The sequence below is a fragment of the Pleurodeles waltl genome, chromosome 5 (assembly GCF_031143425.1).
Source record: "Pleurodeles waltl isolate 20211129_DDA chromosome 5, aPleWal1.hap1.20221129, whole genome shotgun sequence".
In the NCBI taxonomy this organism is placed as follows: Eukaryota; Metazoa; Chordata; class Amphibia; order Caudata; family Salamandridae; genus Pleurodeles; species Pleurodeles waltl.
In genome coordinates this window covers 969578156-969596316 of record NC_090444.1, presented here as the reverse complement: position 1 = coordinate 969596316, position 18161 = coordinate 969578156, and the positions used below count along the sequence as shown (strand labels likewise).

At 46.5% G+C, this 18161-nt stretch overlaps 1 protein-coding gene across 2 annotated transcripts in view; it reads left to right on the top strand.

Moving 5' to 3' along the window:
- Nucleotides 1–364: 364 nt before the first annotated feature.
- Nucleotides 365–18161, top strand: part of LOC138296198 (serine/arginine-rich splicing factor 7-like) — a 60553-nt gene continuing 42756 nt past the window's right edge. For both annotated transcript variants that reach the window (XM_069235104.1, XM_069235102.1), the window contains exons 1-4: nucleotides 365–521; nucleotides 6710–6890; nucleotides 14935–15114; nucleotides 17343–17417. In XM_069235104.1, the coding sequence (XP_069091205.1) occupies nucleotides 491–521; nucleotides 6710–6890; nucleotides 14935–15114; nucleotides 17343–17417 (467 nt within the window). In that variant the 5' untranslated portion in view covers nucleotides 365–490. The remainder of the gene's footprint in view (nucleotides 522–6709; nucleotides 6891–14934; nucleotides 15115–17342; nucleotides 17418–18161) is intronic.

Below are 18161 nucleotides of genomic sequence, written 5' to 3'. Positions count from 1 at the left end.
CAACTAAACCAACCCACATAACGACAGAAATTGTCACACAAAAAAATGTGACAAAGAAGACTAAGGGTGCGGCGAGCTATTAGAAGCAGCAAAGAGCAAGGTTACATGAGTACCATCATGTCGGACGCGCCAAAGTAAAAGTTAGGAAAAGACATTGAACGTATCTCTGCTCCCCACTTCGGACTTTAAAACTCATATTTGAAGACATATGGTGCTTATAAGCAAACTTGAAGTAAACGGTGTGAAGAATCCGTTGAGGCACAAAACATTACCGCCTCTCCGCTGCCATGGAAACGAACCAAATTAGCCAATTTGGGGGGCATGACGGAAAACATGGGGATCACGTGGTGTGGGAGGTGGGCGTTGCTAAGTGTCTGCGCATGCGACTTGGAGCTGCTCTAGTTTATCTTCTGTTTGAGAGACTAGCTCTAAGGCGCCATTTCGTTGCTGGTGGCGGGACCGTGAGGCGAAATACGGCCGTCAAGGCATCATGTCGCGGTATGGCGGGCGTTACAGCGGAGGTAAGTGCAGTGACAATAGGAAGGGCAGCAATCCTACCCCCGTTTGGGTTCTGCAGCAGAGTCTATTTGGGAGCACAGGGAAGGAGTATTAGACGGTTTAATAGGTGCCTTTTGACTTGCGTGATGGTGGGGTAGAACTGTCGGCAATGGGGAGCGTCTCGCCTCTTTTTACTTCTGGCACTCTTGATTTACTTGTTGTAGCCCCCAATGGATGCCGCCCAAACGTGCTGTCTGCGAGCGCTGCTTCGCTCTTAACCCGGCGTGCTGAGGGGCGCCAGTGCTTGCGGTGGAGCGCGTACGCCCATGGCTGGCTGTGTGGAGGGACTACTTTGGCCTGATCCATTTTAGACCCTTCAAGAATTCAAAGCTGGCGATGTGTGCTTCCGCCGCTTCCTAGAAAAGGCTGTGGTGTTTGGCCCATGCGGCTGAGGCCGTGACGCAGCCTGGAGAAGGACTGAGCGCCGCATTGCAGCTATCCTCCAAAATCGAGCACTACCTGACTTCTTTAAGGGACGCGGGAAAATAAGCCACAACCGTGAGGCGATCTTTTAAAATAAAAATTTAGTATAGGACATCATGAATGAGAGAGCAGGTAGTTGATAATGGAAACCGACAGATAATGTATGTTTAAAGTACATTCACGGTCAGAATCTGATATATGTAGTTTTAAAGAGCCGGCTAGTTACAACGTTATGCGATCGCATATTTCTGAAGTGCGCACCTTGCAATTTCAGAGGCAGAGAACTAATGCATTCTGAGTCTAGTATCCTTAGTCGCCTATAATTGGTCTGCAGAAGGGTGGCGTTAACCTAAAGATTCGCCTTCAGTTAGGGACTGAGTTTTAGGATATCAAAAGCGTTTGTGTTTCTTGCCTTCACTCACTGCATCAGAGGTCTTCAAACTGGGGCGTCCCATCCTCCGCCCCCACAAACGGGGTCCTCGTGTGATCATTGGGCCGGTGCCAGGGTCTGGCCGAAAGAAGCATTATGTAGTTAATAACAGGGCCTTGTTTTAAGCTGAAAATAAGCAGCAGTAACTGTAGGAGGCTGGCCTGGCTTGTAGTGAGTACCAATGGTATTTACACCTTATGCCAGGTCCAGTTATCCCTTATTAGTAGAGTGTAGTAGTGTCCACAAATGGGCCCCTAGGCTAGTGTAGTGTGTAGAAGGTCGCTGGGAGTGTAAGAATACACTAAGGGTGTAAAGGAGACCCCACCCCAAGACCCAGGAAAGTTGGAGTAAAGTACTACTATTGCCCCAAAAACACACTAAAGTTGTGATGAAGGATTTTGCAAGGACCACAACAGACTGCAAAGCACTGAAGACCTGCAAAGGAAGGGGACCAAGCCTAAGAGTCGCTAAAGTGTCCAGGGGGGCAGGCGCCCACTAAACCCTGGATGAAGGTGCAAAATGGCTGCCTCCAGGTGGAAGAAGCTGTAAGATTTGCAACAACAAAAGGTGGTAGGAAGTTCTTCGTGCAGAAGATATCCCACGGCGTGCTGGAGGATGCAGAGTTGTTTTCTGTACAAAAGACCGCAAACAAGCCTTGCTAGCTGCAAGAGTCGTGGTTGGAAAAAAAAGGTGCTGCCCAGGATGTCACCACTTGGGAGAGGAGACAGAGGGGCCCTTCTGTAACATAGAGAGCCCACACACAGGCAGGAAGCACCCACAGAAGTCCTTGAACACATGTTTGATTAGTCTGAACATAGTGGCCGTCTCAACACTGCAAAGAGAGGTTCCACAACACTGGAGATCAACTCAGGGAGATGAGCATTGCAGGACTGAGTGCTGGGGACCTAGGCGAGGCTGTGCATGCAGGATTTCTTGGAAATGTGCACAGAAGCCCTTGTAGCTGCAGATCACACGGTGCACATGGCTACTGTCTGGGGAGGGGAGGCAAGGGGACTTACCACCTCCAATTTCGGACAGTTGGACCACTGGACAGTCTAGGTCACTTGGGTCCACCACCTGTGTTCCAGGGGCCACACTCGTCAGGAAGAGAAGGGACCCAGAGTACCGGTGAAGCTGAAGTTTGGTGCCTGTTGGAGCAGAGGGACCATTCTGTCGACCCATGGGAGATTTCTTTGTGGCTTCCAGTGCAGGGTAAAGGCAGGCAGCCCTCAGAGCGTGGGAAACAGTCAAGAAAGCAGTCAGGATTAGGCGCTACAATGTCGCCGGTAGTCTTTTGGCTACTTTGTTGCAGTTTTGCAGGCGTCTTGGAGCAGTCAGCGGTCGATCCTTGGCAGAAGTCCTCAGAGAAGTGCGGAGGAACTCTGAATTCTTGCAAGTCGTTATCTGAGGAAAAGCCCACTGGAGATACCCTAAATAGCCTTCAGAGGAGGGTTGGCCACCTAGTCAGGTATGCACCTATCAGGAGGGGTCTCTGACGTCACCTGCTGGCATTTGGCTCTCAGAGGCCTCCAGAGTGCCCCCACACCTCTGGAAGCAAGGTGACAGAGGTCTGAGACACACTGGAGGAACTCTGGGCACTACCCCTGGGGTGGTGATAGACAGGGGAGTGGTCACGCCCCTTTCCTTTGTCCAGTTTTGCACCAGAGCAGGGACTGGGAGTTCCATAAACCAGTGTAGACTGGCTTATGCAATGAAGGCACCATCTGTGCCTTTCAAAGCATTTCCAGAGGCTACCCCTCCCAAGCCTTTAACACCTATTTCCGAAGAGAGAGGGTGTAACACCCTGCTATCAGAGGAAATTCTTTATTCTGCCTTCCAGGGACTGGGCTGCCCAGACCCCAGGAGGGCAGAACCTTGTCTCTGGGGTGGCTGTAGCTGCAGAGAAAACCCCAGAGAGCTGGTTTGGCAGTACTGGGGACCCATAGTGGAGCCCCCAGGATGCATGGAATTGACTCCCCAATACCATATTTGGAATGGGGGGGCAATTCCATGATCTTAGACATGTTACATGGCCATATTCGGAGTTACCATTGTGAAGCTACATATAGGTATTGGCCTATATGTAGTGCACGCGTGTAATGATGTCCCGCACTCAGTCTGTGGAAATGGCCCTGAACTATGTGGGGGAATCTTTGCTAGTGCAAGGGTGCCCTCAGACTTATTAACTTTGCACCTAACCTTCAGCAAGTGAAGGTTAGATATATAGGTGACTTATAAGTTACTTAAGTGCAATGAAAATGGCTGTGAAATAACGTGTGTTATTTCACTCAGGCTGCAATGGCAGTCCTGTGTAATAGTTTGTCTGAGCTCCCTATGGGTGGCAAAAGAAATGCTGCAGCCCATATAGATCTCCTGGAACCCCAGTACTGTGGGTACCTAGGTGCCATATACTAAGGAATTATAAGGGTGTTCCAGTATGCCAATTGAAATTGGTAAAAGTGGTCACTAGCCTATAGTGACAAATTTTAAAGGCAGAGACCATGAGCACTGAGGTTCTGATTATCAGAGCCTCAGTGACACAGTTAGGCACTACACAGGTATACACATTCAGCTCACAAACAATGAGCACTGGGGTCCTGGCTAGTAGGATCCCATTGAGACAGGCAAACACATACTGACATACATGTAAAATCGGGGGCAACATGCCAAGAAAGATGGTACTTTCCTACAGTAACCCCCTCTGTAATAGGTTGTCACTAACACGTTTTGTCATTTATGTACAAGTTGGGAGTATGTCAAAGGGTAAGAGTCAAAATACCCTTAAACCCCCACTTCAGTAATCACATTGTGAATACTTTTACAAGTTAGAAGAACCTGCCTGACAACAGTATGTTTGGCATCATGCATTTGATTTCATTTTTTATAACGGTAACAGAACCTAACTGGAATATTTAAATAAGTGTAGACCTATTTTAACATTGCCAATTTAACAGAATAATCGAGAAATCCTTGGTGGGGGCGGGGGGCGATAGTAAACCACTAGCCCCATTCACTAAGGTTCAGGGGTGTGGGGGCGTGGCATTAAAATGCTTGAATACCACTGTCTTAGATGTTAATTCATTTAACCTATTCTCTTGCCTGTAGACTAGGCTCCTATAGAGGGGCAGTGAAATCATGATCCTGCTCTGTCGCCAAATACATATACAAGGGAATTTCTTAACAAGCATGCATGTTTAGGGTTAAGGTACTGGGATAGAAACTGTCACTTCCCTGCCTGGGGTGTGGCGTATTGGAAGTCCCTTGTAGTTTTAGCAGAAGACTTGAGCTTTTCAAAATTTCTGCCAGCTGGTGGACTTCTTGGCCTTTGAATTGAGGCATCCAGTAGATCCTAGACCTTTTTTCAAGCCTGCCATTACTTATCGGCGTAATAATGAAAGCCATAGGTTTCCAGGAAGGCATTGAATAGTCATAGTTAAGTTATTCGGTTTTGTCGCTGACTCTTCATTAGATAAACGCTTCCTCTGCAGGGCCTGCGCTTAGCGTGTCATAGATGTGAGAAATCATTATCGGTTGGTTGATGTTTTGATAATGGAACTAGTGGCATTCCTAATCTCAGTGGTTTAGAACTGAAATTGGGGTCTCCTCCTTGTAACATCAGTTTCGATTATTTGTTAGTGAGCCTATCGCCTCCCATTTACCTGGTTTAGAGACTGTTTCTATATGGCTGTGCTGCTTTACTCCTATACAGGAGAAAGGTCATGCCAGCTGTTGGGATGTGTACAGTACTAGTAAATTCCATAGAAAGATGTTAGGCACTTGCAGCTAGCTTTTAGGTCTCGCTTGACAGTGCATGTCATTAGACCAAATCCGATTAACCACAAAAAGAGCTTTCGGGAGTACTGCTTATGAGGACTTTAGCTGTGCCCACATACTGGTGGTCACAATACATGCTTTGATTCGGCGGACGTTGTGTGCTTCCACAGGAAAAGTGCTTATTCTACAAGAGCTGTAATCATTTGTTTATCAAGTTGCCAGAGTTCTTTACCAAGACTAGCAATTGTTACAGGGAAGTAGTGAAATCAAACTCTTGCTCAGGCAGTGTTTACTAGTGTAAAATGGCAGATTAGGCAAGTATCATCTAGCGGATCTCCTTAGTGTTTCATCTCCCCACAAAATCTGGCGAGGGTGCTGCGCCAGCCATGTGAATCTCTAATACCTCGTAGGTCATTTGTTTCCTCAAATTGCACCATCTGTAGCTCCTGTTGTACCTGGAGCGTGTTTTACCCTCAGTCATATATGGTAATGTTCTATCTGCAAGTGGTGAATTATAAATGACAACTCCCAATTCTTAAATCGGTGAAAGACAAAATACACTAGATGTTAGTGCTTGACCTATTTTCTCCAGTGGTACTTATTAATGGCCTAACTAGATAAAGTAAACTTGTCTTCATTTTTTTTTTTAGTTCGCGAGAGCACATCTGTCTGCATGACATTTCTTTTAGTATGTGTATAGAGTGATATTTAGCTTGACTCGACTCCCCCAAAAGAATATTACTTTCATGTAATGCTATCAGCTGGTGATGTCATTCCAGGAAGTGCTTCCTTTTAGAATGCACAATGAATTATTCTAAATCTGAGAAATACTCGCTATTGTTTGTCACAATCAATTCTTTTTCTAATATGTGGCATCTCAATATAGCTATATTTTTGTAGCCTTTTTACCCAGAGTTGCTAAGCCAGTAGGGCAGGTCTTAATATGATAAAATTTTTTTTTGCATACAGTGCATTTGTAAACGGCATTTGTGAATGCCTGTTTACATTAGTATGTACTTAGACATACCTTTCGGCGTAGCCAATGTTTAAGTCTGGTGTTAGCAAATGCTTTACTAAAATTCTGTACGATATACACTTATGGGCTTTCAGCCATTTCTCGTCATTAATTGGCCTGCTATTGTCATTTACATTTTTCTTCTCACTACAGTTTGGGGTAATAAACCGGTCAGTCCACCTGAGCAATTCGCTAGCTTGGCGGTGAGTCAGAACGTTCTCACACGGACCCCATCAACACGTCATTAAGTGATTTACATAATTGTGATCTCTGTGAAAACTGGATTTTCCTGCCACTACATTATTATGTGCAATAAAGGCTTCTTTGCGGACTGTAACTGTGTATGTGTGGTGGCAGGGCTTTATTTGAGCACATAAATGGGAAGCGTGTACTTTTTTTTTTTTTTTTTTTTTTTTTTTTTTTTTCTCCACTGGAATGTTTTTTAATAAAAGGATCGATTTTGCTAAAAATATGACTTATGGATGCACGCTTATTTCTTTTCTGAATAGAAACCAAAGTTTTTGTGGGTAACCTTGAAACAGGAGCTGGAAAAGGAGAGTTGGAACGTGCATTTAGTTATTATGGCCCATTGAGAACCGTGTGGATAGCCAGAAATCCTCCAGGATTTGCGTTTGTGGAGTTTGAAGACCCAAGAGATGCAGAAGATGCTGTTCGTGGATTGGATGGGAAGTAAGTTTGCATTATGGGTTGGTACAGATTGTCACTCCGTTTTGCAGTTGGCTTTGGCATCCATGCATTTCTGATGTTTTTTGTAGGAGAGTACCGACATGCTTTTTTTTTTTTCCCCATGTGTTTTTGTTAATGGTATGATACTGTGTGAGTTGCACAACTCAAGGGAAGTGGAAAAAATTCCCACAGGGTAAAATAAATCTTATTTTAGGGCATTTCTGGCCCGGGAGGAGAGGGGAGAGTCACTTAGGCACCAGGGATTGGTGTGTGTGTTTTTTGGGGGGGGGGGGGGGAGGGAGGGTGCTTGGGCAGGGGTCGCTCCCCATTGGAGCACATTACTGTTGGTCCATCTGCCCCCCCCTGAGGAGGGGGGGGGGGTAAAAAGTCTACTAGGTGGCAGGGAATTAATTCAACAAATAAATAGTGAGGTGGTGGCTACCAACCAGTATGGGTCTGGTTATACCCCAACTGAAGGGAGGGGGTAACAGTTTTTCAACACTAAAACATTTTATCCCATGGCAAGCAAGAGGACATATGATTATTTTGGGTTTTGGTTTTACATTTGGGCCATGAGAGCATGGCTAACTCAAAACCGTCCCACTTGGAATGGTGAGAGCTGCACTTTATGGACTTTGGGACGCTGCCATGTAGAAAAATCCACAAGACCTAGACACATCTGAAAACTAAACATCTGGGTGATTCCAGGGTGGTGTGCTTCACATACATCCCACACCATTTTCTTACCCACAATGCCCAGCAAACCTCTAACTTTGCTCGAAATCACACATTTTCCCCACATTTTTGTGATGGAATCGGCAGGATTGTTTTTTTTTTTTTTTGTTTTGTTTTTTTAAGCTAAATTTGAGGTTTGCTGAGGATTCTACTCCCTTGGGTGTCTAGTTTTTAGCAATGTCTGCGTTTGGTAGGTTTCCCTAGATGGCTGCTGAGCCCAGGACCAAAAACGCAGGTGACCTCCAATATTCCTTTTGCGGGCACTAGGCCTACCCACTCAAGTGAGGTACCATTTTTATCTGGAGACTTTGGGGAACACTAAGTGGAAGGAAATTTGTGGCTCCTCTCAGATTCCAGAACTTTCTGTCACCAAAATGTGAAGGGGGAGGTGGGGGGAGTGTGGCCAAATTTTGAGGTTTTGCAAAGGATTCTGGGTAACAAAACCTGGTTACATCCCATCTTGGATTACCCTAGGTGTCTAGTTTTAAAAAATGCACAGGTTTGGTAGGTTTCCCTAGGTGCCGCCTGAGCTAGAGGCCAACATCTTCAGCTAGGCACTTAGCAAAAAACAAGCCAGAATTCAATATAAAAATGTGATGTCATGTTGCGTTTCCTGTCGCAGGCGTTAGGCCTACCCACACGAGTGAGGTACAATTTTTTTATTGGAAGGCTTGGGGGAACACCGAATAGAAGAAGAAAAGTTCCTTGTCTTTCTCGAAAAAACTTCTTCCTTCCAAATGTAAGGCAGTTTGTAAAAACGACATCTATTTGAGAAATGCCCTATAATTCACATGCTAGTATGGACACCTTATCTTGTGCCCATTTTGGAAATGCAAAGGTTTTCTTGATACCTACTTTTCACTGTATGAATTGCTGTATACCCGGTATAGAATGAAAAACATTGCAAGTTGCAGCTCAATTACTGCTCTGGGTACCTGGGGTTCTTGACAAATCTACAAGCCCTATATATCCCCACAACCAGAAGAGTCCAGCAAACACAGTGGTATATTGCTTTCAATAATCTGATATTGCAGGAAAAAGTTAGAGTAAATCGTTGAGAAATATGGCAGTTTCAATATTTGTAGGAAGTTGGCTCTGTATGTACTATTTCAAAGTAAGAAATAGCATGCACAGAGTCCAAGGGTTCCCCTTAGAGGTAAGATAGTGGCAAAAAGAGATAATTCTAATGCTCTATTTTTTGATAGTGTGGTCGAGCAGTAGGCTTATCAGAGGGTAGTGTTAAGGATTTGTTGTACACACAGGCAATAAATGAGAAACACACACTCGGACAATTCCAGGCCAATAGGTTTTTGTATAGAAAAATATATTTTCTTAGTTTATTTTAAGAACCACAGGTTCAAGATTCACAAACCATACTTTAAATGAAAGGTATTTCACTTAGGAACTTTGATTTAGCAAAATAGCATATACAGTTTTCACACAAATGGCAAATAGCTATTTTAAAACTAGACACTGCAATTTTCAACAGTTCCTGGGGGAGGTAAGTGTTTGTTAGATTTGCAGGTAAGCAAACCACCTACAGGGTTCAAAATTGGGTCCAAGGTAGCCCACCGTTGGGGGTTCAGGGCAACCCCAAAGTTACCACACCAGCAGCTCAAGGCTGGTCGGGTGCAGAGGTCAAAGTGGTGCCCAAAACGCATAGGCTTCAATGGAGAAGGGGGTGCCCTGGTTCCAGTCTGCCAGCAGGTAAGTACCCGCGTCTTCGGAGGGCAGACCCAGTGGGGTTTTGTAGGGCACCGGGGGGGGGAGGGGGGGGGCACAAGTCAGCACAAAAAGTACACCCTCAGCAGCACCGGGTTGGCCGGGTGCAGTGCACAAACAGGCATCTGGTTCGCAGTAGGTTTCAATGGGAGACCAAGGGGTCTCTTCAGCGATGCAGGGGGGGGGGGGGGGGGCTCCTTGGGGTAGTGTAAAGAAATGGCTCCCTGTTGCAGTTACCCCCCACTTTTTGCCTGATACTGATGCTGACTTGACTGAGAAGAGTGCTGGGACCCTGCTAACCAGGCCCCAGCACCAGTGTTCCTCCACCTAAAATGTACTTTTGTATCCACAATTGGCAGACCCTGGCATCCAGATAAGTCCCTTGTAACTGGTACTTCTAGTACCAAGGGCCCTGATGCCAAGGAAGGTCTCTAAGGGCTGCAGCATGTCTTATGCCACCCTGGAGACCTCTCACTCAGCACAGACACACTGCTTGCCAGCTTGTGTGTGCTAGTGAGGACAAAACGAGTAAGTCGACATGGCACTCCCCTCAGGGTGCCATGACAGCCTCTCACTGCCTATGCAGTATAGGTAAGACACCCCTCTAGCAGGCCTTACAGCCCTAAGGCAGGGTGCACTATACCATAGGTGAGGGTACCAGTGCATGAGCATGGTACCCCTACAGTGTCTAAACAAAACCTTAGACATTGTAAGTGCAGGGTAGCCATAAGAGTATATGGTCTGGGAGTCTGTCAAACACGAACTCCACAGCACCATAATGGCTACACTGAAAACTGGGAAGTTTGGTATCAAACTTCTCAGCACAATAAATGCACACTGATGCCAGTGTACATTTTATTGTAAAATACACCACAGAGGGCACCTTAGAGGTGCCCCCTGAAACTTAACCGACTGTCTGTGTAGGCTGACTAGTTCCAGCAGCCTGCCACACCAGAGACATGTTGCTGGCCCCATGGGGAGAGTGCCTTTGTCACTCTGAGGCCAGTAACAAAGCCTGCACTGGGTGGAGATGCTAACACCTCCCCCAGGCAGGAGCTGTAACACCTGGCGGTGAGCCTCAAAGGCTCTCCCCTTTGTCACAGCCCAGCAGGGCACTCCAGCTTAGTGGAGTTGCCCGCCCCCTCCGGCCACGGCCCCCACTTTTGGCGGCAAGGCTGGAGGGAACAAAGAAAGCAACAAGGAGGAGTCACTGGCCAGTCAGGACAGCCCCTAAGGTGTCCTGAGCTGAGGTGACTCTGACTTTTAGAAATCCTCCATCTTGCAGATGGAGGATTCCCCCAATAGGGTTAGGATTGTGACCCCCTCCCCTTGGGAGGAGGCACAAAGAGGGTGTACCCACCCTCAGGGCTAGTAGCCATTGGCTACTAACCCCCCAGACCTAAACACGCCCTTAAATTTAGTATTTAAGGGCTACCCTGAACCCTAGAAAATTAGATTCCTGCAACTACAAGAAGAAGGACTGCCCAGCTGAAAACCCCTGCAGCGGAAGACCAGAAGACGACAACTGCCTTGGCTCCAGAAACTCACCGGCCTGTCTCCTGCCTTCCAAAGATCCTGCTCCAGCGACGCCTTCCAAAGGGACCAGCGACCTCGACATCCTCTGAGGACTGCCCCTGCTTCGAAAAGACAAGAAACTCCCGAGGACAGCGGACCTGCTCCAAGAAAAGCTGCAACTTTGTTTCCAGCAGCTTTAAAGAACCCTGCAAGCTCCCCGCAAGAAGCGTGAGACTTGCAACACTGCACCCGGCGACCCCGACCCGGCTGGTGGAGAACCGACACCTCAGGAGGGACCCCAGGACTACTCTGATACTGTGAGTACCAAAACCTGTCCCCCCTGAGCCCCCACAGCGCCGCCTGCAGAAGGAATCCCGAGGCTTCCCCTGACCGCGACTCTCTGAAACCTAAGTCCCGACACCTGGGAGAGACCCTGCACCCGCAGCCCCCAGGACCTGAAGGACCGGACTTTCACTGGAGAAGTGACCCCCAGGAGTCCCTCTCCCTTGCCCAAGTGGAGGTTTCCCCGAGGAACCCCCCCCTTGCCTGCCTGCAGCGCTGAAGAGATCCCGAGATCTCTCATAGACTAACATTGCGAACCCGACGCTTGTTTCTACACTGCACCCGGCCGCCCCCGCGCCGCTGAGGGTGAAATTTCTGTGTGGGCTTGTGTCCCCCCCGGTGCCCTACAAAACCCCCCTGGTCTGCCCTCCGAAGGCGCGGGTACTTACCTGCAAGCAGACCGGAACCGGGGCACCCCCTTCTCTCCATTCTAGCCTACGTGTTTTGGGCACCACTTTGAACTCTGCACCTGACCGGCCCTGAGCTGCTGGTGTGGTGACTTTGGGGTTGCTCTGAACCCCCAACGGTGGGCTACCTTGGACCAAGAACTGAGCCCTGTAAGTGTCTTACTTACCTGGTTAACCTAACAAATACTTACCTCCCCTAGGAACTGTGAAAATTGCACTAAGTGTCCACTTTTAAAACAGCTATTTGTGAATAACTTGAAAAGTATACATGCAATTTTGATGATTTGAAGTTCCTAAAGTACTTACCTGCAATACCTTTCGAATGAGATATTACATGTAGAATTTGAACCTGTGGTTCTTAAAATAAACTAAGAAAAGAGATTTTTCTATACAAAAACCTATTGGCTGGATTTGTCTCTGAGTGTGTGTACCTCATTTATTGTCTATGTGTATGTACAACAAATGCTTAACACTACTCCTTGGATAAGCCTACTGCTCGACCACACTACCACAAAATAGAGCATTAGTATTATCTCTTTTTGCCACTATCTTACCTCTAAGGGGAACCCTTGGACTCTGTGCATGCTATTCCTTACTTTGAAATAGCACATACAGAGCCAACTTCCTACAGGTAGCCACCACCTGGGCAAGGGAGAGGTCCTCCTGGGGGTCGCTCCTGCACTGGAGGTCGGATCCTTCAGGTCCTGGGGGCTGCGGGTGCAGTGTCTTTACCAGGCGTCTGGTCTTTGAAGCAGGCAGTCGCGGTCAGGGGTTGCCTCGGGATTCCCTCTGCAGGCGTCGTTGTGGGGGCTCAGGGGGGTCAACTCTGGCGACTCACGGTCTCGCAGTCGTTGGGGAGTCCTCCCTGTGGTGTTTGTTCTCCACAAGTCGAGCCGGGGGCGTCGGGTGCAGAGTGCAAAGTCTCACGCTTCCGGCGGGAAACGTGTGTTTCAAAGTTGCATCTTTGTTGCAAAGTTGCAGTCTTTGTGGAGCAGAGCCGCTGTCCTCTGGAGTTCTTGGTCCTTCTAGATGCAGGGTAGTCCTCTGAGGCTTCAGAGGTCGCTGGACCCTGTGGAACGCGTCGCTGGAGCAGTGTCTTTAGAAGTAGGGAGACAGGGCGGTAGAGCTGGGGCCAAAGCAGTTGGTGTCTCCGTCTTCTCTGCAGGTTTTCAGCTCAGCAGTCCTTCTTCTTAGGTTGCAGGAATCTATCTTGCTGTGTTCTGGGAGCCCCTAAATACTCGATTTAGGGGTGTGTTTAGGTCTGGGGGGTTAGTAGCCAATGGCTACTAGCCCTGAGGGTGGCTACACCCTCTTTGTGCCTCCTCCCTGAGGGGAGGGGGCACATCCCTAATCCTATTGGGGAATCCTCCATCTGCAAGATGGAGGATTTCTAAAAGTCAGTCACCTCAGCTCAGGACACCTTAGGGGCTGTCCTGACTGGCCAGTGACTCCTCCTTGTTTTTCTCATTATCTCCTCCGGCCTTGCTGCCAAAAGTGGGGCCGTGGCCGGATGGTGCAGGCATCTCCGCTAGCTGGAGTGCCCTGTGGCGCTGTAACAAAGGGGGTGAGCCTTTGAGGCTCACTGCCAGGTGTTACAGTTCCTGCAGGGGGAGGTGAGAAGCACCTCCACCCAGTACAGGCTTTGTTACTAGCCACAGAGGTACAAAGGCACTCTCCCCATGTGGCCAGCAACATGTCTGGTGTGTGGCAGGCTGCTAAAACTAGTCAGCCCACACTGGTAGTCGGTTAAGGTTTCCGGGGGCACCTCTAAGGTGCCCTCTGGGGGTGTATGTTACAATAAAATGTACACTGGTATTAGTGTGCATTTATTGTGCTGAGAAGTTGGATACCAAACTTCCCAGTTTTCAGTGTAGCCATTATGGTGCTGTGGAGTTCATGCATGACAGACTCCCAGACCATATATTCTTATGGATACCCTGCACTTACAATGTCTAAGGTTTTGTTTAGACACTGTAGGGGCATAGTGCTCATGCACTTATGCCCTCACCTATGGTATAGTGCACCCTGCCTTAGGGCTGTAAGGCCTGCTAGAGGGGTGACTATCTATACCTGTAGGCAGTGTGAGGTTTGCATGGCACCCTGAGGGGAGTGCCATGTCGATTTAGTCATTTTATCCCCCCCCCCCAGCACACACAAGCTGGCAAGCAGTGTGTCTGCTGTGTGAGGGGTCGCCAGGGTGGCATAAGACATGCTGCAGCCCTTAGAGACCTTCCCTGGCATCAGGGCCCTTGGTACCAGGGGTACCAGTTACAAGGGACTTACCTGGATGCCAGAGTGTGCCAATTGTGGAAACAAAGGTACAGGTTAGGGAAAGAACGCTGGGGCCTGATTAGCAGGCCTCGGCACACTTTCAAATCATAACTTGGCATCAGCCAAGGCAAAAAGTCAGGGGGTAACCATGCCAAGGAGGCATTTCCTTACAATATTTTGTTTTATTTCAGTTGTTTTCTGAAGGAAAGCCTTGTAGGGTCCACACAAATGACCCCTCGCTGAATTCAGAATTTTGTCTACTTTTCAGAAACGTTTAGCTTTCTGGGATCCAGCTTTGAGGAGGCTTAAGGCACAAGAAATAGTAAAAATTGGGTATGTCCCAGTAAGATGCTATAATTGTGTTGAAAAATGGGGTATTCTGGCAAAGATGCATACATTTAACATGGATAAGTAACCTAAAGTTTGGGCGTAGTGGATCTAACGAGGATGGCTCCTATCATGAACATGTCCCATGGCCCTCTCTGGGGGGCTTGGTCAGAGATTCATGAACCATGGTTGAGCTTTTCGACATATAGTCTGCCAGTTAACTGTTTCAAAGGTTGTACTGCTCCTGCGGCACCATTTAATGTTTCTTTAATAGTTTTCCCCTGCTGGAGAAAAATTGGTTTTGTTCATACATCCCATTTTGTTGGTGTGATGAGCTGTTATTCAGCATAGGGAGGTGTTTAGTACTTTTCTTTAAGCCCAATTATGATTAAAATCAACTTGATTTTATAATTTGCAAGACCTGTAACTACAAGGACATACCTCATGGCCATCAGTAGTTTTTTTGGGATGTGTGGGTTTGGGATATGGTGATTACCATCGTCTCGTGCTGTTTTGTCCTGCTTGTGGCTTTTTTTTGTGGTTTTTCCTATCGGCAGAACTACCCAAGGCTGTTAATTACGAATCTTTATTTACAAAAGCCCTTTTAAAAAAAACTAAAACTCTACGTATGTTCGTACTTCACAGGGTACTGTATGGTTGAGGTCTGACTTAGGTGTTTTGCAAAGATAGTTTTTTTTTATATATAATTGGTTATTGTCTTACTGTAGTGTGCTCTGTGGATCGAGGCTGCGGGTGGAATTGTCAACAGGAATGCCTCGTCGCTCCCGATATGACCGGCCTCAATCGAGACGCCCCTTCGATCCTAATGACAAGTGCTTCAAATGTGGAGAGGAAGGGCACTATGCTTACGATTGTCATCGTTACACTGGCCGCCGACGGAGGAGCAGGTACATTAAGTGCCTGCGTATTCTTTTGCCGTTTCGTTGCTTAAGACCTCTGGTCATTTCTGTAACTATATTTTTCGCAATATTTAAAAGCGAAGTGGTACAGTTACAATCAATTATTTAACCAACTGCAGTGTGTTTGTGTGTGTGTGTGTGTGTGTGTGTATATATATTCTCCTGCTTCTCTAGTATGTAATACCCCAACCACCTCCTAATCCCCTTTCTGCACCACTCACTCACTCGCGTACTTTCACCTCAGTGCATGCATTGTCAATTAATTTTACACTGGTCTGCTTGTCCTTACTACTAGTAGTAGTGACCAGTGTGTAGTATCCTTCAGTCCTTTCCAGAGTGCATATTGGAGTTTAGCTCTCGAGGGTAGGGGCGGGGGAGGCATCACACAACACAAAAAACATCCTATTTCGCCCTGCATCCTCCATTCCAAGTCCTGATGCGTGACTGTTTGAAACTAGTAGCAAAAAAAAAAACATTTAAGGTGTTACTAGCAGAGCCACCTTTTTAAGCCATTCTCACTGTACAGGTTCTAACTCGGCATAGTCGCATCTCCATCCTTGATGGCGGGGTTGCAAGAGGCCTTTTCTGTACACACTTAAGTGTTTGTTTACCAGTTTAAGCCCGTTTACACTTCCCCCAAGGAGCATAGCAGTATCTCGAGCGACTTGGGCTCCCCTGAAGAAATGTAATTTTAGGTGTGTGTGTAATCCTGTATATCTTGATTGTTTGGCATACACACTGCTAGGTCTTTCATGACTGGTTCCCTTCTAGTAGGGAGTGGACAGGAACATCCTGTGTAGAATGCCACACACCATAATTCCAAGGCTTAACCTGTCCCTGTGCTGATGGAGGTGCAAGGGGGAAAGTCTTTGAGCTTAACTCGCACATTTCTTTCCCGAAGAGGGGCACTTCTGACAACATGGTAACTTAAATGGTGCCTGTCACAAACAAACTTTTTTTCCAGGTTTCATTGCGGCACTTGCACAGTGCCATCTCTGCAGCTCTTATCTTTTGTGGGCTTTAGGGGAGCTACTGGGTTTGATGCATGCGTTGGGGGGGGAGGGGGGGGGAGTAAAACCTAATGCAAAAATGTAATTTACTATGAACAATTTGTAACTTGTTAATGTTATTGGTGTGTCTTACTGATTGTTCATTTTTTTTATATGCAAATTATTAATGCTTGACCTGGTCAAAACCTTTCAGGTTTCTTCGTTTGAGTCAGTCGACTTGATTCAGAATGTCACGAGCCTTAAGATTTCATGCTGAGGCGCCTTGCAAATTCGACCATTATGATTCTGCTATTCCTTGGGTGATCAGCATGAGACCATATCCCCTCGAGCCTTCTACATGTAGCTTCACCTTTAACAATCATTAGAGGCCAGAAAAATTAAGAAGGTGACCGCCATTGCGCTGTAAATTTGGCTTTCAATTGGGCCCCCTACGTTAGAAAGAGGAACGTCCGATTGACCACATTTCCCACCTAGAAAAATCTTCCTCCGTCAATCAAGTCTCACCCGGTTTCATTTGGCTGTCAGTATGATCGTCGCTAGATTGAAGAAAACATCTACAATAGACGCAGCGATCGACTGATAGATCTTCTAGATCTCCTAGACCTTGAGCCAAAGAGGGTCGACCTGCAAACTTGCAAGGTTTACTTTAACTACAAATTACACTTTTTTTTTCCTTTAAGAAATGTACATTTTATGTTCAGTTAATCAGTCTTTATTAGATAAATGTATCCAAGCTTTGGGTTTCAATTTTAGTTAATGGACTCCCAGCTTTCTTGCATCTGGGAAACAGATTTTTTTTTTTGTAGTTCTGAGAAATGTTATCGGCTGTTTACATCGTATGCACAGGCTTTGTTTAATCTGTTGCCAGTGGTAGACGTACAAATAATTATTGGACGGACCTTTAACCCTATTTTTAACAGTTTTAGGGCTTGAAGTCATGACCCTTATTTTTGTTAACTTCATACGCCTTATTAGACACCTGTAGATATAGCGGTATGTGCTTTAGCTATCTGAAAGGCATTTCCTCTTGCAACTTAATATATTTTGGAGTCTTGGGGATAATGGAACCTCCCTGGCCATTTGCGCACTGGCACATGATTTTATAGTTAGTAACTGAACACCATTCGTAAGTGGTATTGTGGCAGTGATGGCCTAAGACCTAAGGTTCTGTTGTGACACTTCTGTTTCTTCAACTTGATGACTTAGGTCAAGGTCCCGATCTTTCTCAAGGTCCAGGGGAAGAAGATATTCTCGTTCACGCAGCCGAAGCCGTGGCAGAAGGTGAGATGGTTTCCTTGCACGTTTTTTTTTTTTCTTTTTTTTTTTTTCTGCCCATAAATTTATTCTCCTGCATCAACTAGCTTTCTGCGCTCTTTCTGATCCTTGTAAATTGGCAGGACTTTCTAACGTACGTTGGGGCTGGTCTTACATGTTTTCCTTGATTCTGACATAATTGGACTTACAACCGGGGTTTTCCGTCAGGAGTGTGTAAAATCGCCCCTCCAGCCCCCTTTCTTAAAATGGGCCGTTCAAGTGCTCGGGGAAGGAGGGTGCCAGGCTCTGGCCAAAACAAACATTATGCTGATAACAGGGCTTTGTCTTAAGCTGAAAAAATTAGCAGCAGTAAACCGTTCTAGTGGTCCATCACTAACCTGTTTTTGTCATTTATATCCAAGCTGGAAGTTTGTCTAATAGGTTTCAAAAACCCCTATCTTTAATAATCACACTGCATACTTTTATACGGTAGTAAGGCCTACCTAACCAGAATAGTATGTTTGGCATCATGTATTTGATTCCATTTTTAGAACGGTAACACAACTGCAGGGTTTAAATAAGTCGTGACATATTTAAACATTGCAAATGTAAGAATTATTGTGAAACTCGGGAGTTGGGCCTAAATCACTTTTCTTGCACTGGGGCGCAGTCATTAAAAAGTTTGAATACCACTGACTTGGAATCATGACAGCAAGTTTCAGTTACCTAAAAGGTGAAGCAAGCAGGCTTACTTAAATACTTGCCCAGACA